Source organism: Pongo abelii, chromosome 1 (genome assembly GCF_028885655.2).
Source record: "Pongo abelii isolate AG06213 chromosome 1, NHGRI_mPonAbe1-v2.0_pri, whole genome shotgun sequence".
NCBI lineage: Eukaryota > Metazoa > Chordata > Mammalia > Primates > Hominidae > Pongo > Pongo abelii.
The window spans coordinates 186,328,669-186,344,524 of NC_071985.2; the positions used below are offsets into that span (position 1 = coordinate 186,328,669).

The following is a 15,856-nucleotide window of genomic DNA, read 5'->3' on the forward strand; positions in this document are numbered from 1 at the left end:
GGAATAAAATAAAGTACTTGAACAGCTGCCATATAAGCATCTGTTTGTCCATATCATCATCCAGTTAATAGAAAGACATAATTCCCACTCTTCACTCAATATATAGATGGAAGTGGTTTTTATGGTAAGTAAAATTAGATTTGCAATAAGACAAAAGTAATGATTCAGGACTTGGTTAATGTTAAGTTTAAATGTACATATCATGTTGAGAATTTTCTTTGAACATGTAACCAAAAAAAAGTGCTACTGAATGAACATTATTGCAATGTAGTAAAGCAGAATGCAAATTCCTTGAGGTCAGCATTCAAGTCTATTTTCCTCGCAGTGGTGCCCACACACCTAGCATACTGCCTGGCGCACAGTAAATGCTCATTAAATATTTGTGAGGTACATGGACAGGGGAATGTGGTAGACAGCTGATGAAGCTTTTCTCCCACTGTTCCTCTAGGTGGATCATCCATAGTCAATCGATTCTGAACTCTGAGGTCCAAGTTCTGCCCTCCCCCTTCACTCTCCCCACAAGTGGGCGGGACAATCCTCCCAGGACTTGAGCACAGGTGGACGGGGGTGGTCAGAGAGAGGTAGGGGCACTCAGAGATCCAGCAGGTGCTGCACCATGAGTGTCTCTGTCCTGAGCCCCAGCAGACTCCTGGGTGGTGTCTCCGGGATCCTCCCAGCGGCCTCCCTGCTCATTCTGCTTCTGCTGCTGATCAAGGCAGCTCAGATCTACCTGCACAGGCAGTGGCTGCTCAAAGCCCTCCAGCAGTTCCCGTGCCCTCCCTCCCACTGGCTCTTCGGGCACATCCAGGAGGTAGGGAGGAACTCAATGGGGGAGTGGGAGGGCAAAGAGGGATGGGGCTCTGAGACCCTGGTCACAAAATCCATAGAGCAAAGCCTTGTTTTGTAACACACGTGAGGACTCAAAGGAACACCCAGCCTACCTCTCTGATCTCAGCTTGTCCCAGTCATGAGGAGCTCACTCCTCCCATGAAGCCCATCCCGCTGGTCCTCAGCTCTATCACCCATGCCCTCCTTCTGCAGATATCAAGTGTGTCTTGGCAGTCCTGCACATGGAGGGCAATGCCTGATTGTCTCCAGGCTGGTTACCCCATAAGCCTTGGCTTTTCTCAAAGAACAAGGCTTCTAGATGCTCTCTGCCCAGTCATTCAATGCCATCACTCTGCCTGGCCCTGCATTTGCCTGGGAGCACAGACACCCATCTGAGGAATCTGTGCCATGAGGAGTTTATTGTCTGTGAAGAATACAGGCAGGAATTTGAGAAGGTGTCAGACTGCAGGAAAAGAGCTCACTCTGCTGGGGTGGATATCTGAGGCAGAGATCTACTGGTGTAGGGGATCAACTGGCTAAGTAAGTTTCCCCAAGACTCATGGAATTTCCACAACAGGTGATTTAGGACCTGAAAACCTGAGAATTGTGGGTACACATAAGGGGGGCATCCTGCACGATGTCCTCCAGTTGGGGAGACTGGTGTTTGAGTTGCACATTGAACAGGGTGTGTTGACCTCCTGGCTCTCCCCGCACACACCCGGACTGTGAGCTCCCTGGATGTGAGCATGTCATTCCCTTCCTGTGCCCCAGCAACCAGCAAAATCCTGGCACAGCTTGATGGTCAGCTCAGGTGTATAGAGCAAGCTTGTCCAACCCATGCCCCATGGGGCTGCATGTAGCTCAGGATGGCTTTGAATGTGGCCCAACACAAATTCATAAAGTTTCTTAAAACATTATGAGATTATTTGGCAATTTTTTTTGAGTTCATCAGCTATCATTAGTGTTAGTGTATGTTATGCATGGCCCAAGACAATTATTTTTCTTCCAATGTGGCCTAGGAAAGCCAAAAGATTGGACATGCCAGGTATAGAGGAACAGAGAAAGAAGAGAAAGGAGCAGCAAGAGGGCTGAGGAGGGACACAGCCCTTCCCCTGTGCACTGCTATCTCTGCATGGGGAGGGGGGCAGGTAAGAACAGAGCCAGGTAAAGGGCTGCATGGAGAGGACTTACCAAGGTGCTATGAATTGAACACATTTAAGTAGAGATAGGGGTTGCAGGGAACTGAGGCCTATTGTTTCTCAGCAAAGGAGGCAACGTAGTTCTCAGCAGAGCAGAACCAATGTGGGGAACTAACAAACTTCTAACCCTATATGGACTGGTCCCAATACCACTCTGCCTTCTTTCCTATTCTCCTCCTTTACCATATGTTACTCACTACCTCACTACCTGTCTGCATTTCAACCTTTAGGCCTCTGATTGCACTGTGCTTGCTACCCGGAATTATCTTCTCACTCATATCTATCCATCAAGGCCCAGCACCAAGCTACCTCCTTCAAGAAGGCCTCCTGGGTCTCCCAGTAGTGAAGGGCCAACTGTTTTTTCTATGGGCTATCCTTCTCAAGAGGCCAGAGCAGTGTTAACTTGACTCAGTTATTGTTCTGCAGTGTCACAAGTGGATTCTTCTGGGAGAGACCATCTCTGATTTATCTTTGTAACCCAATAGTCCCTCAGTAAATGATGACTCAGTGAGTGAGGAAGAGCTTCTATTCTTCAGTTCTGAGTTAGGTCCCTCTTCAAAGCTTCCACAGATGCTTGTCCTTCATTCCATCTCATGTCCATTATCCTCTACTGCACAGCCTGTAATCTTCCTTACCCCCCAACTAGACTGAAAATTCCACACAGATAAGGACCACAGCTGTGTCCTAACGCCGTGCCTGAACCACACTGGGCACACAGTGTGTGTGCAGTAAGCACATGCTGAATGATGGAGCCTACCCCACAGTAGGGCAAGCTGCCTCAGAGCTGGACAATATGATTGTCAGAAGGAGGTGGTCAGACATTAGATACTTATGTGGTAGACAGTTGCTTTGAGTTACTAGAAGCAGTTGAAATAAAGAAGAGTTGGCTACATGGAACATCACTAGGACCCAATGTCTTTAAGGGTTCCAGATGAGTTAAAGCAAAGCTGAGTCTTGAAAGCTGAGGAGAGGTGGCTGCTCTGTGGCAGAGGGGAAGGGCATTCAAGGTAGAGAAAAGAGCAAGTGCCAGGGCCCAGAAGAGTGAGCAGGTGTAGCTGGTGTGTGAAACAGCAGCAGTGGTGGCATTGGTGTTGGAGCTGAAACAAACGGGTGATGGTGGAATTGCCAGCAGGGCTGGAGGCAAGAAAAGAGAAGTTGAAGCCAAAAAGCCAAGAGTTTGTAATCCACAATGAAGAGTTTAGAAAGATGACTCCAGGTAGCAGGGAGCTCATAATTCATTGATAAGTGAAAATGAGAATAAGAAACCCAAATCTCAAAATTATAGTCCAACACCAGCACCATATGCATATACCCAGACTCCATCCCATAAATCTGTACATATTCAACATGTAGAATACTATTATGCACACAATTTTATAGTTAATCTTTTTTTGCTTACCAATACACATCACAAATGCTATTTTATCTTAACAAATATTTACCATATATGCTGGGATAATATTGAAAATCTAACCAGTATTATTATGTAAAGTTATTGTGTAATTTAAAATATTTACATTAATTCATTTTATTCTCTAGATATACTAAACGATTTTACAAATCTACTTATCAACTAATACGAGTTATGCACATTGCCCATGGAAATTGTTGTATTTATGACTTCCAGAGATTTTACACAACATGAAGACAATGGCTGACTTAAATTTCTGCTGGCAGTATTGAGTGAGGGCTCATAGCGCTTGGCCTAAGGTCAAGTCCTGGGGAGAGAGCAAGAATCTGGATCACAGCTCAGGTCATCAGAAACAGATCTAAATCCCTAACCTGAGCTACATGGCTCCTGTGGTTGTTCTTCCCTTCACTCCTGCTGCAAAGACTAGAAGTAAATGAAAGTGTTCATCTGTCTACCCTCGTTGACAGTTCCAACACGACCAGGAGCTACAACGGATTCAGAAATGGGTGGAGACATTCCCAAGTGCCTGTCCTCATTGGCTATGGGGAGGCAAAGTTCGTGTCCAGCTCTATGACCCTGACTATATGAAGGTGATTCTGGGGAGATCAGGTGAGATCGAACCCCCATCCCAACTGCAATGTCTCTTCCCTGTTGACACATGACCCTGGGTCTGTCAAATTCCAGAAGAGAGTGGCTGTTCCAACATCAATATCTGAAACCTCTCCCACGCATCCACCAAGCCCACCATGCCCAGGCTGTAGTCAAAAATATTTACTGAATACTGAATGTTTAAAACAATATGTAGGGCTGAATTTTCTATTCTTTTTTCTATTTCTCTATTAAGAAAATTGAGGTTTTCTGAAATGTAAATTGCCCTAGATGTGTAAAACAAATTTCATACCCACACTGACTTGGGTTTTGAAGCTCTAATTGTTGCCTGTCCTAGTCAGGAGGTGACTAGGAAAACATCAATGTAGAAAAACCCATGGCTCTGTATTATTCATTGTCATTGAAGACCTAGCCTATGTTTCTCACCAATTCACCTTCCTAGCCCTCTGGGTGTTTTCCTGCTGGAACACTGAGTCTGTCTTCCTGAGCCCACACTGACCTTCAGGACAGAAATAGAAGCGGATGGGAGTCAAGTGGGAGGTGACATGGGTCAAACTGCCAACTGACAGACACCAATAACTGATGGCTGCCTCTGAGACTGCCTTGCTTAGTAACTCCTAGTGTCCTATAAAGCCCTTTCTTACCTTTCAGACCCGAAATCCCATGGCTCCTACAGATTCCTGGCTCCATGGATTGGTATGTGTGCAAACTAGGACTGCAGCCCACTCCCTAGTTAGGTTTGAGTTATTTATTTGGCTCACAGAGAACAACAGATTAGGGGCCACCACTATCATGACCCCATCCCCAAATCAAGCCTCATTTCCTTCTTCTAGCAAGACCCTCACCCCTTCCTAATGCTGGTGCAAACCTTCCTGAGGCTCAGCTTCTTCTATTTCATGTCTCAGTTCTCTCCAGACATCCTTGGCCTCACATTTATTTTACACAACCTTTTCAACCTTTATCTCACAGCTGTCATAATCACATGGATGTAGCAGCTCAATTACAAAATTCACATGCCTGAAATATACCTCCTTTTCCTGCATTTGCCCATGATGTGTCTTCTTCTGGATAGTTCTCCCCCTGAGAAGCCATCTTTCTCCCTCCCAAATTGTCACCAGTCATCCCTAGGTCCGTGCAGCCCCCGACACACACACATACACACATTCATGTCTACCTTAGGGTACGGCTTGCTCCTGTTGAATGGGCAGACATGGTTCCAGCATCGACGGATGCTGACCCCAGCCTTCCACTATGACATCCTGAAGCCCTATGTGGGGCTCATGGCAGACTCTGTACGAGTGATGCTGGTGAGTCCATGTTTCTCTCCTCTCCCCACACCCACTCACAGCACACACTCTCACCAACTCCACTCTCAACCCTGTGTCCCACAGGCAGCCACAGACATAGACACATGGAACAACACTCTCAGGTTATTGCTGTGAGAGTAGAGGGTTCCCCAGAGTTGTATAAGGTAGGAGAATACCCAGGCATCAGGTCATACCCACACTTTGTTCCCCACCATAGGAATAGAGATTTATGGTGAACACAAGGCCCTTCTCCTCCCACTTTGGAACCTTCAGCACAAGGGACTGGAGGAGTATGCAATCTTGTTGGACAGCAGGACTTCCTATGCTGGCTGGCCTGGGCAATGGCAGCTTCAGTGGCAGCATGGACAGGCCAAGATGTCACCCACCCAGGCTCTGGCCTGGGGCCCCAGGTTTCTGCATGGATTTAAGCCACACTTGGAAGGAAATGAACACCAGGTCTATGTTCTCAGAGCGATACCTGCCATAGCATCATCTCCAGTCAGGACTCTGATTTCTCATCCAACTGTGCCCAGCAAATTTTGATGAATGGAAAAGAATTGAAGTCCCTGTTTTCTCTACAACAGAGTGCCCATACTAGCCCCTTAAGCTATCTTTGGCACTGAAACTTTCTGCCCTAAAGTTGGTGTCCTACTAGTCCCTCAGAACTAGCTCAGCTCTCAGAACACTGAAGAGTCCCCCATTATTTATCCCAGAACAACAATAGCAACACAATTTTCACAACCATATGTCCTAACTGAATCTCAAAATTCAATACTTAATCCATGCTATTGTGAGAGGATCTGTTGAATGTTGTATTAAAAGTGTGTGAGAATTAGGCATCAGTTTACCAACACCGGCTTTACAGTCTCAGTTTCTACCATGCATCTGCTCTGCAAAGTGAGGAATCCCAACCAAGATATCTGCAAGCTACAGGAAAAAAACAACATATCTGCAGGTACACTAAAAAGCCAGGCCTTATTAGCAAAGCACTTCTTGGAGATTAAGAAGGTCCATGCCCCCTCCCACCACAGGACAAATGGGAAAAGCTCCTTGGCCAGGATTCACCACTGGAGGTCTTTCAGCACGTCTCCTTGATGACCCTGGACACCATCATGAAGTGTGCCTTCAGCCATCAGGGCAGCATCCAGGTGGACAGGTCAGTGACAACCCTCCAGCGGCAGGCCTTTGTTCTTATCAAGTGGAGTGCACATACCTGAGGGGCAGGTGGGACAGCGTGAAGGCTCACCTCCACACAAAGGAAGAGTCAGTCCCCGATCAAACTCTAATTCCAGTCCAGACCAAACAAAGTCTCAGGAACAGATGCCTAATTCCTAGCATAGGTGGACCTTGGATGTTCATACCATCTGATAAAGGCCAAAGGATAATAGAGCTGTAAGACAGAAGAAACATTGCCTAAAGGTTGCTTGTCCCCATTATCCAAGGCTGCCTCCTCTCAGACCCCATTCTACTTCCGGGTAATGGGCCCACCCCGACTGCAGTCTCTTCTTCATACTCTCCCTCAGGAATTCTCAGTCCTACATCCAGGCCATTAGTGACCTGAACAACCTGGTTTTTTCCCGTGTGAGGAATGCCTTTCACCAGAATGACACCATCTACAGCCTGACCTCTGCTGGCCGCTGGACACACCGCGCCTGCCAGCTGGCCCATCAGCACACAGGTTCTGTCTCTTCCTCTTGTCTCCCAGCCTTTCCCAGGCACAGCGAAAGAACTTGCCCTGACTCCTCAGGCAGAGAAGGCCCCTAGTAACCCTGCAGAAGCCAGAACACACTCAGCCTGGGGAATTCCCTTGCTCAGGGGCTGGGAGCCAAAATGTGAGGGGCCAGATTCTGTGCCTTGGTTTATCAGTGTCCCCACATGGAGATAACTGAATGAGACCCTGTCGAAACAGCATTCAAGTGGAGCCTCCATAAACTGTGCCACTGGTGGGAGGGGTGCCCTGCCTCACACAGCACTAGAGCTTCCACCCCTGACCCTGCACCCACACTCACATTCATGCTGAGATCTGCCAGGCACCCACAGTGGGGCAGTTGGGGAGCTAGGCCTCCTGGGGGCTGCTGATGGTCTCAGCTCTGACTGGTAACCATTGTTCTGGTACAGACCAAGTGATCCAACTGAGGAAGGCTCAACTACAGAAGGAGGGGGAGCTGGAGAAGATCAAGAGGAAGAGGCACTTGGATTTTCTGGACATCCTCCTCTTGGCCAGAGTGAGTATGTGTAGGAGAGGCCTGAGTCTTTGCCCAGAAGTAAAGAGCAAGAGACCAGCCTTGTGCTTTCACCACGGTCTTCCCAGATGGAGAATGGGAGCATCTTGTCAGACAAGGACCTCCGTGCTGAGGTGGACACGTTCATGTTTGAAGGCCATGACACCACAGCCAGTGGGATCTCCTGGATCCTCTATGCTCTGGCCACACACCCCAAGCATCAGGAGAGGTGTCGGGAGGAGATCCATGGCCTCCTGGGTGATGGAGCCCCCATCACCTGGTGAGTGAGGGCTCAAAAGATGGGGTTCCCTGCCTTCTCTACAGGGGAAGCCCCTGGTCTGCCCAGGCCTTGCTGATGTTCAGGATGGGCTTGTTTCAGGAACCACCTGGACCAGATGCCCTACACCACCATGTGCATTAAGGAGGCACTGAGACTCTACCCACCGGTGCCAGGCATTGGCAGAGAGCTCAGCACTCCCGTCACCTTCCCTGATGGGCGTTCCTTGCCCAAAGGTATGAAGATCCCCCACCCTCTCACCTAAACTCTCCACAGGGACATGTGGAGGGTGAGAAACCCATGTGTGCATCAGAGTTCTGCACATCTCTGGGTCTGCCTTTTGTTCTAAAAAAATCAAAAACATACTTTGTATTTGGGATGAAGAATTTGAAAAGTCTGGCCAAGAGCTTGAACCCACCAAAAGTTCAAGAAATAAATGTTAATCTCTGAATGCGGCCTTGGGTCAGTAACTCTAAAATTCTATTCCTTGAGATGTGCAGGGCTGGAAAGAGAATCAGACAAGGGCAGAGAGGGATGCGTTTCTTTCCTCATGGGGTCAGTGGAAAAGAGGCTTATCAGGAATATCATTTCCTGGGTCAGCTGTTGTCCAGTCTCTGAGGAAGCCTCAGGTTGATGGCAGAGAGCAGGTGATGACCAGATCTGGGGCCACCAAGGTGCAACTCCCTGGGTTCTGGTCCCAGTCCTGCCATAACCTAGTTGTGTGAACATAGACAAGAAAATTGGTCTCTCTGAGACTCAGGTATCTCCCCTGAAAACTGAGAGCAAAAGAATGTCTTCCTTGGAGTGTTGTTGTATTGAGTGAGTTCACGTATATTCTCCAATGACCCTTGGAGGATATTTGATGAATGTGAAATGTCACTGGACTTACTCTAAAGAGTAATGCTCTGATTCTTTCCTGTTTCTCATTCCTGCATAAATGGTTGTCTATTCATCATCTGAACTCACATGCTTTGTCAAGCCTAACCCACCTGCATAATGGCAGAATCATCCTAGTCAAAGTGACAATTTGTGGAAAGTAGGCCTTTTGGGCCTTCTTTTGCCCCTGCTGGCTGGAGTACCAGGCCACCCCATGCAAATGATCGGTTTTCTCTCTGTTTCCAACCTGCACCACAGGTATCATGGTCTTGCTCTCCATTTATGGCCTTCACCACAACCCAAAAGTGTGGCCCAACCCAGAGGTATGTGGTCCTTGAGAGGAGGAAATTGGGTGATCTCTCAAGACCAATACCTTCTCCTGCTTCCACCTTTGGGAGTCCTGTCCCCTCATGGGTGGCAAGCAGGTGCTGGATCCTTAACTATCCTGGCTCTTGTGCTGTCTCTGCAGGTGTTTGACCCTTCCCGTTTTGCACCGGGTTCTGCTCAACACAGCCATGCTTTCCTGCCCTTCTCAGGAGGATCAAGGTGAGACGTCCTGTGTGGTAATTAGAATAGAGAAATAAGGGAAGTCTCTGGTCAACCCTCTGATCTTTGTGAGCCTGATGTTCATATGTGGCATCTTCAGATGTGCCCTTAAATGTTGGTATTTGTGGGAAAGTCAGGCACCTGGTGTGGGTGCCTCCGTGTACAAAAGAAAGGTGGCATTCCAGAGCACCCCATGGAGACTTTGCTCCCTCTGCTTCTTCAAATGGGCAGCCTGAATTCACTGTCAGTGCATGTTCCAAACTTCAGTATATTCATGTATTTTCCTCACTTTAGGGATATGAATTCTCAAAATTAGATATTCTCCAGTAAATTCAACTTCAGCTGTTTGTTTTTCTCAGTTATGAGGAATAGTAAACTGTAGATTTCTCTCCCCACACACATCCTCAATGCAGCACACTACCTTCCCTATTTAATTCACCAGTCTGCCATAGAGATGAATCATTGAAATCTTTGCATCTGTTTATAAAACAGATGGCCTGCAAGTCCTACCTTTCAAGCCATATAAGGGAGAGGTTAAGGTAGCCCTTTGAAGAAAGTTTTACAACAGTGTGTGTCATATCATACATTTTTCTGTCTTGCCCAATGAAATTTTTACTGCATTATATAGTGTTCACATATTTACATCTATTTTCCCATTTGACAAATTCTGTACATGCCTTGAGATCTTCATACCATAGTCCTGTAATCCACTTAGCACAATATTGGCCAAAAACATAAAAATGTGAACAGTACACTGTCTTGGACAGAAAAGCCCAATAATTATTGTATAACGCACAACATTTGAAGGCTCCTGGTATGTAAAATATAAAACACACTTGAAATAGCTGTTGAGCTGGAGAGGAAAACTCCAGAATGGCTGTGGTGGAAATCATCGTGGCATCAGGAATCATCCTGTGACATACACACAGGCAAAAACGATACAAATTCTTAGTAGAAACAAAGTTTGTTCAAAGAAATAATTATGTGACTTCTTGAAATGGTGAGTCCACTTACACAGAACAGGCTTTAAGAAAAGACTTCCTCATGAAACTCCTTCTCCAGCACTGGTCTGTCTATCCCAGCATGAGGAAGTCCTCCTAAACGTTGCCTGCAAATCATGTCGCTGCCACTAGAGAACTGGAGAGCATTCCTAAGCTCCATTTCTAGCTCAAAATTAATATTTACTCTCAGTGGATTTCATTTTATTTTATTCATTTTAAAACTTAACATCATTCAAATATAGAGTATTTCTTAAGCCTACCTCTGTGGGTCAAGTCCTATGCAGCATGATGAGAAAACAGAGATAAAAGGTACAAAAATGTGTTGTACAGAAATATATCCTGTGCTCCAGACACACATCATTCCGTCAACCATCCTTTCACTCATTCACTCACTGAGAGGCTTGTTGAGTGTCCCTGTCCCTGGTGCTGTCCGTGGCACTGGACTGTGAGTGTTCATGGATAAATCACAAATGCTACCTGGGGGCCTGGGAGGGAGATGCCCAGCTGGCAGGGAGTGAGAGGCAGCTGGGCTCTGACCTCAGCCTTGAGGATGTGGCAGGCAGAGGTAGAGGGAGGATATTCTCAGCCATCTCCACATGAACAGGGCTAGGACATGGGCTGGACAGGTGAAATGTGGGTGAGGCAAGAGCCCACAGAGGGCTTGTCTGCCAGCTGAGGCATTGGGATGCTGTCGCCCCTGTGATGAAGAGCGTGGGAGGGTCTGAGCTGGGCTGTGGCTTCAGTGTGCAGGGAGGGGAAGCAGAAAACCATAAAGCAGAAAACCATAAAGCCCAGGTGAGAAGACAGAGGAAGGACAAGGAAGGATGTTTCTGGAGTAGAATTAGAAGGCTACAGGGGCTGGTGGATGGAGGAGTGAGGTTAGACAGGAGCCCGGACCCTGGGGTGGGAGGCAGGTGGGGCAACACTGAGGATCACCCACCAGTTCCCCTCCAGGAAGCCTCCCACTGCCCTTCTGACTCCCTTAATCCACCCATCGGGGACCCCCTATGAGGATTCAGGTCCCTGTGTGTCCCACTACATGGGAAGCACCTGAGAGTGTGGCCCACCCTCACCCTACAGGACCTGAACTGACCTCCACACTGGAGAACAAGAAATGTTTGTGGAGGAGTGAACAAACCATTGATTAACTCTTTATCTATCCATGTGATTAGACTCTGTGCCTTAGAGCCCTGGCCTTGTCTTGATAGAGGGTTTCAGGCTACTGAGAGCAGAGGTAGAAGGTGGGAGTTAGGAGCTAGCCCAGGAAGACGGCTCTGTCCAAGGATTGGGACAGTGTGAAGCCAGGATGGGGTAGAAGTGTCCATGGGCTGTAAGTGTGCAGGGGCTGGACACACGAGGATGGGCACTGAATGTCCACCTCAGGGCTGGGGTCAGGGGCCAAAACCTGCTGAGATCAGAATGGGGCCTGAGGACACTTCTCAATTCATTGTCTCTGCCTGGCCCAGGAACTGCATCGGGAAACAATTTGCCATGAACGAGCTGAAGGTGGCCACGGCCCTGACCCTGCTCCGCTTTGAGCTGCTGCCTGATCCCACCAGGATCCCCATCCCCATGGCACGACTTGTGTTGAAATCCAAAAATGGAATCCACCTGCGTCTCAGGAGGCTCCCTAACCCTTGTGAGGACAAGGACCAGCTTTGAGGGCCTCCACCTGCCATCCTGTCTTCCTAACCCCCGCTCCTGTCCCCTTCCTGTCTGCCCATATCCTGCTTTCTATCTGCCCACCTTCCCTTCTTCCCACCTGCCTGCTGTCCCCCAGTCTGCCTGCGCTTCTCTCTCTCACCTTTCTCCAGGCTCCCTACCTTCTTGTCTACCTGTCTCCTACCCACCTGTATCTCTTGTTGGGAGAAAAGCTGAGTGTTGGGAGAAGGTGAGGCAGAGCTTGCATGTCTGACATAATGTAAAAGAGTCTTGGATCATGTCCAGGATCCAGGGTCTAAAACCCCTTGTGGCCTTTGGAACACCAAGCTCTGTGCTAAAGTGTGGAAGGCTACCCTGACGCACCATAATCGAAGCCCAGGGCATAAAACCCCTCGTGGCTTGGATAGAATCCAGGGCTCATGGCTCTGGAATGTGTCTGGACTTGCTGGCTTCTTGCTCCTTTCTCTCCCATTATCAATTGTATCTTGAGTTAAAAGAACCTGCTCTCCATCATCTCAAATAGCAGAGCAGATGCTAAACCGTCACAGCTGTAAATCATGTGCTTAATGCAACGTGCCCTTTCAACCCCCACATTCTCACCACCTGTTTCTTTGTTTGATCACCAATAAATAGTCTGGGCTTTCAGAGCTTGGGGCCTTCACAGCCTCCATACTTAGCTTTGGCACCCTGGACCCACTTTCTCTTTCAAACTGTCTTTTCTCATTCCTTTGACTCTGCCGGACTTTGTCACCCCCACGACCTGGTGTTGGGTCCAATCACCCCAACATCCCTGAATCTCCACCCACCTCCCAAACTCCTGCCTGCCCTCCAGACTGTCTGCCCATACACCTGTCTCCTTCTTCCCGCCTGCTTGTCTGTTCCTATATTAGTTTCCTATTACTGCTGTAATAAACTACCAGAATCTCAGTGATTTTAAATAACGACTTTTTTTCTCTTACAGTTCTGGAGGTCAGTCAGATATGGGTTTCACTGGATGAAAACAAGTTCTGGACATGGCCAAACCCCCACCCCCAGAAGGTTTCAGGGAGAGCCCTGCCCCTTGGCTTTTCAGCTCCAGAGCTGCCTTTTTTGCTTTCCTTGGTACTGTCTCCTCCTTCTTTAAAGCCAATGGCATCTTCAAATCTCTCTCTCTGTGCCTGCCTTCACATCTCTTTCCATCTTATAAGGACACTTGTGTTAGTTACATTAAGCTTATTAAGATAATCAAAGATAATGTCACCACCTCAAGATCCATTACTTACTCAAAAGTCCATTGTGACATATGCAGTCCCACAATCACAGGTTTCATGAATTAGGATGTGGACAACATGGAGACCCATTGTTCATCCTGGCACAGCCCCTACTGGATTGTCATCCAATCTGTCCATTTAAATCTCTCCTGTATGCTACCTACCTACATACATGATTGTCAGCCAGACAATCTCTCTATCTTCCCTCCTCTCTAGAATAAGGTTCACAAGCTTGCATGCTTTGTCCAGCTTCACATGGAAGGTGATAGGGTTAGAAGAGGAGACATTAAGGCAGGGAGATAAATCCCTACTGAAGAGAGAAAATGGAGATGAGGTGTGCCCAATGGTGCCAGAACCCTAGCAGGGCCTGGCTTGAACCATCCTCCTGTGCACAGCCTCATACCATGTCTCCTCTGGTGCCCACACCCTGTCCAGCTCCTGAGGCTCCCATGGTAGCTGAGTTTAGATAAAGAATATTTATCTAGGAGATCAGAGGGAGAAGCTCACACCTATAGGGAAAAGACTCCAGGCTTCCATTCCATTCAAGATTTAGATTCAAGATGAATCACAGCAAGGCTGTGCTAAGGGCCTGTCTTGCTGTGTTTTGTGTTACTGTAACCAAATACCCAAGGCTGGGTAATTGAATGAGAAAAGAAGTTTATTTGGCTCATGATCTGGTGGCTGAAAAGTTTAAGTTTTGGCAGCTCAATCAGATGAAGTCCTCATGCAGCTTCCACTCATGGCAGAAAGCAAAAGGGGAGTGGCATGTGCTGAGATTGCATGGTGACAGAGGAAGCAGGAGAGAGACTAAGGAAGCAAGACTCTGTTTTGCTCCCAGTGGCATGGAAATCTGTCCATTCCAGATACAGCTAAACCTCAAGCCTGTGAGGTGGAAGGGGGCACTAATCTCTTCATAAAGGATCTGTCTCCACGATCTAAATATCTCCCACTGGGACCCACCTCCCAACACTACTGTTTTGGGGATCAAGGCTTCAGGAGTTTGGTTAGGAACATTCCACATCCCAGCCATAGTGAGGCTGCACTGAGCTGAGCAGGAAAGCCTCAAAGGCCTGGTCTGTCATGAGGGCCTTGTAAATTCAGCTCTCCACAGTCCCAGTGAGGTGTAGAAAGAGACCCCAGCCTAGCAACATCACCAGGTACCTGTCAACCTCCCTCATATATGGAACCTGCAGGCTTCTCAGGAAGCTCATGGTGTGGGCAGCTGTCCAGTCAGGGGTGGGAGGAGCCCAGGTAGGCAAATGGTTCTGGCTGGTGGAAGAGGCTGTCAGACCCCAAGCACCTCCTTCCCAACAGTACAAATTCTTGGTTGTCCTCTGCCTCTCTGGCTGGCCACCCTGATGGGGCAGGGGCATCCTCAACCCTGTCCACACTTGGTGACTGCCTGGGTGCTGGTACTGCTGACCCTGGGCTCTGTTCCAGCATCCGGGCCCCATGTACTACCCCTGGGCTAGTGTCACTGATTGTCCCAGCCTCTCTCAATGCAGACCTTGCTTCTCTTCCTAAATCTGTATCCAGGTGTTCCTCCCACCTATTGCCCATTCCTAGCCGAGGACCTTGGATGCCATAGAGAGAAATTCCTCTGCCTGAGGTCTGAAAGCTCATTCTGTTACTCTGAAAGGGCTTCTCTTCTAGTTTGTGCCTGCAACTAGGACCTCCCTCCAAGTCCCCTAAGTTCCCTGGTTATTAGATTAATTCAGCCCTGCTCTGAGAACAGGCAGGAAAGGGGAGGGCTGGACAGTCCATGATCAGGCAGGAGTGGAGGGAGATGGAAAAACTGGGAGAGGAGAGTGACCTGGGAACATCATGGACAGGATGGCCGGCCAGTCCCCTGGCATCAGGGGATTTACAAGGGCTCATGTTGGCCATGCTCAAAGACCACAGGACAGTGGGCACTCACTCCCGTTACTACCCCTAATACGTGGTTGAAAAGATGAAGAGGAAGCGAATCATATAAATGAAAGTCTCATTGCAATTGGAGAGGTGGAGACCTCAGAGTGATCAAAGACATAGGGAAGGTGCACAAGGAGGGGGAATCTGAATATCTCTATGTAAAAGAATGATGTGGAACTTTTACATACAAGATATACAAAGTAAAAAAAAATGGATAGAAGGATTGAAAGCCCACAGAATGGCAGAATATATTCACAAATCAAATGAGAACATGTAAAGGACTGCAACACACAACAACAAAATACTACAATCCCATTCAAAAATTCAAAGGACTTCAGTAGAAACTTCTGCAAAGAAGATATGCAAGTGATCCATAAGTGCACCTGGAAAGATGCTCAACTTCATTGGTCATTGGGGAAATGCAAATCAAAACCACAGTGAGATACCACTTCATATCCTTTAGAAAGGCTATAATTACTTTTTAATGGAAAATATGAAATGTTGGACAGAATATGGAGAAATTGAAACCCTTATGAATTGCTGGTGAATGTAAATTGGCATGGTCAATTTGCAAAACCATTTGTGGTTCCTCAGAAAAATAAAATCACAATTTCCACGGGACCCAGCAATTCCACTTTTGGATGTATGTATACCCAATGGATTTGAAAGCAGGGATTTGAACAGATCCTTGTAAACCAGTGTTCACAGCAACGTTATTCACAGTAGTTATCAGGCTGAAGAGCCCAAGTGTCCATCA

General features: G+C 47.7%; 1 protein-coding gene across 1 annotated transcript; it reads left to right on the forward strand.

The window, feature by feature from the left end:
• Positions 1-490: 490 nt before the first annotated feature.
• On the forward strand, positions 491-12,865 carry LOC129047197 (cytochrome P450 4A11-like). The gene is given in 10 exon segments (XM_054535110.1): positions 491-811; positions 3,906-4,047; positions 4,699-4,743; positions 5,227-5,354; positions 6,386-6,510; positions 7,473-7,579; positions 7,901-8,089; positions 8,988-9,052; positions 9,199-9,275; positions 11,743-12,865. Coding segments are annotated over 10 exon segments (1,269 nt in total). The 5' UTR covers positions 491-616; the 3' UTR covers positions 11,939-12,865.
• The last annotated feature ends 2,991 nt before the right edge of the window (positions 12,866-15,856 follow it).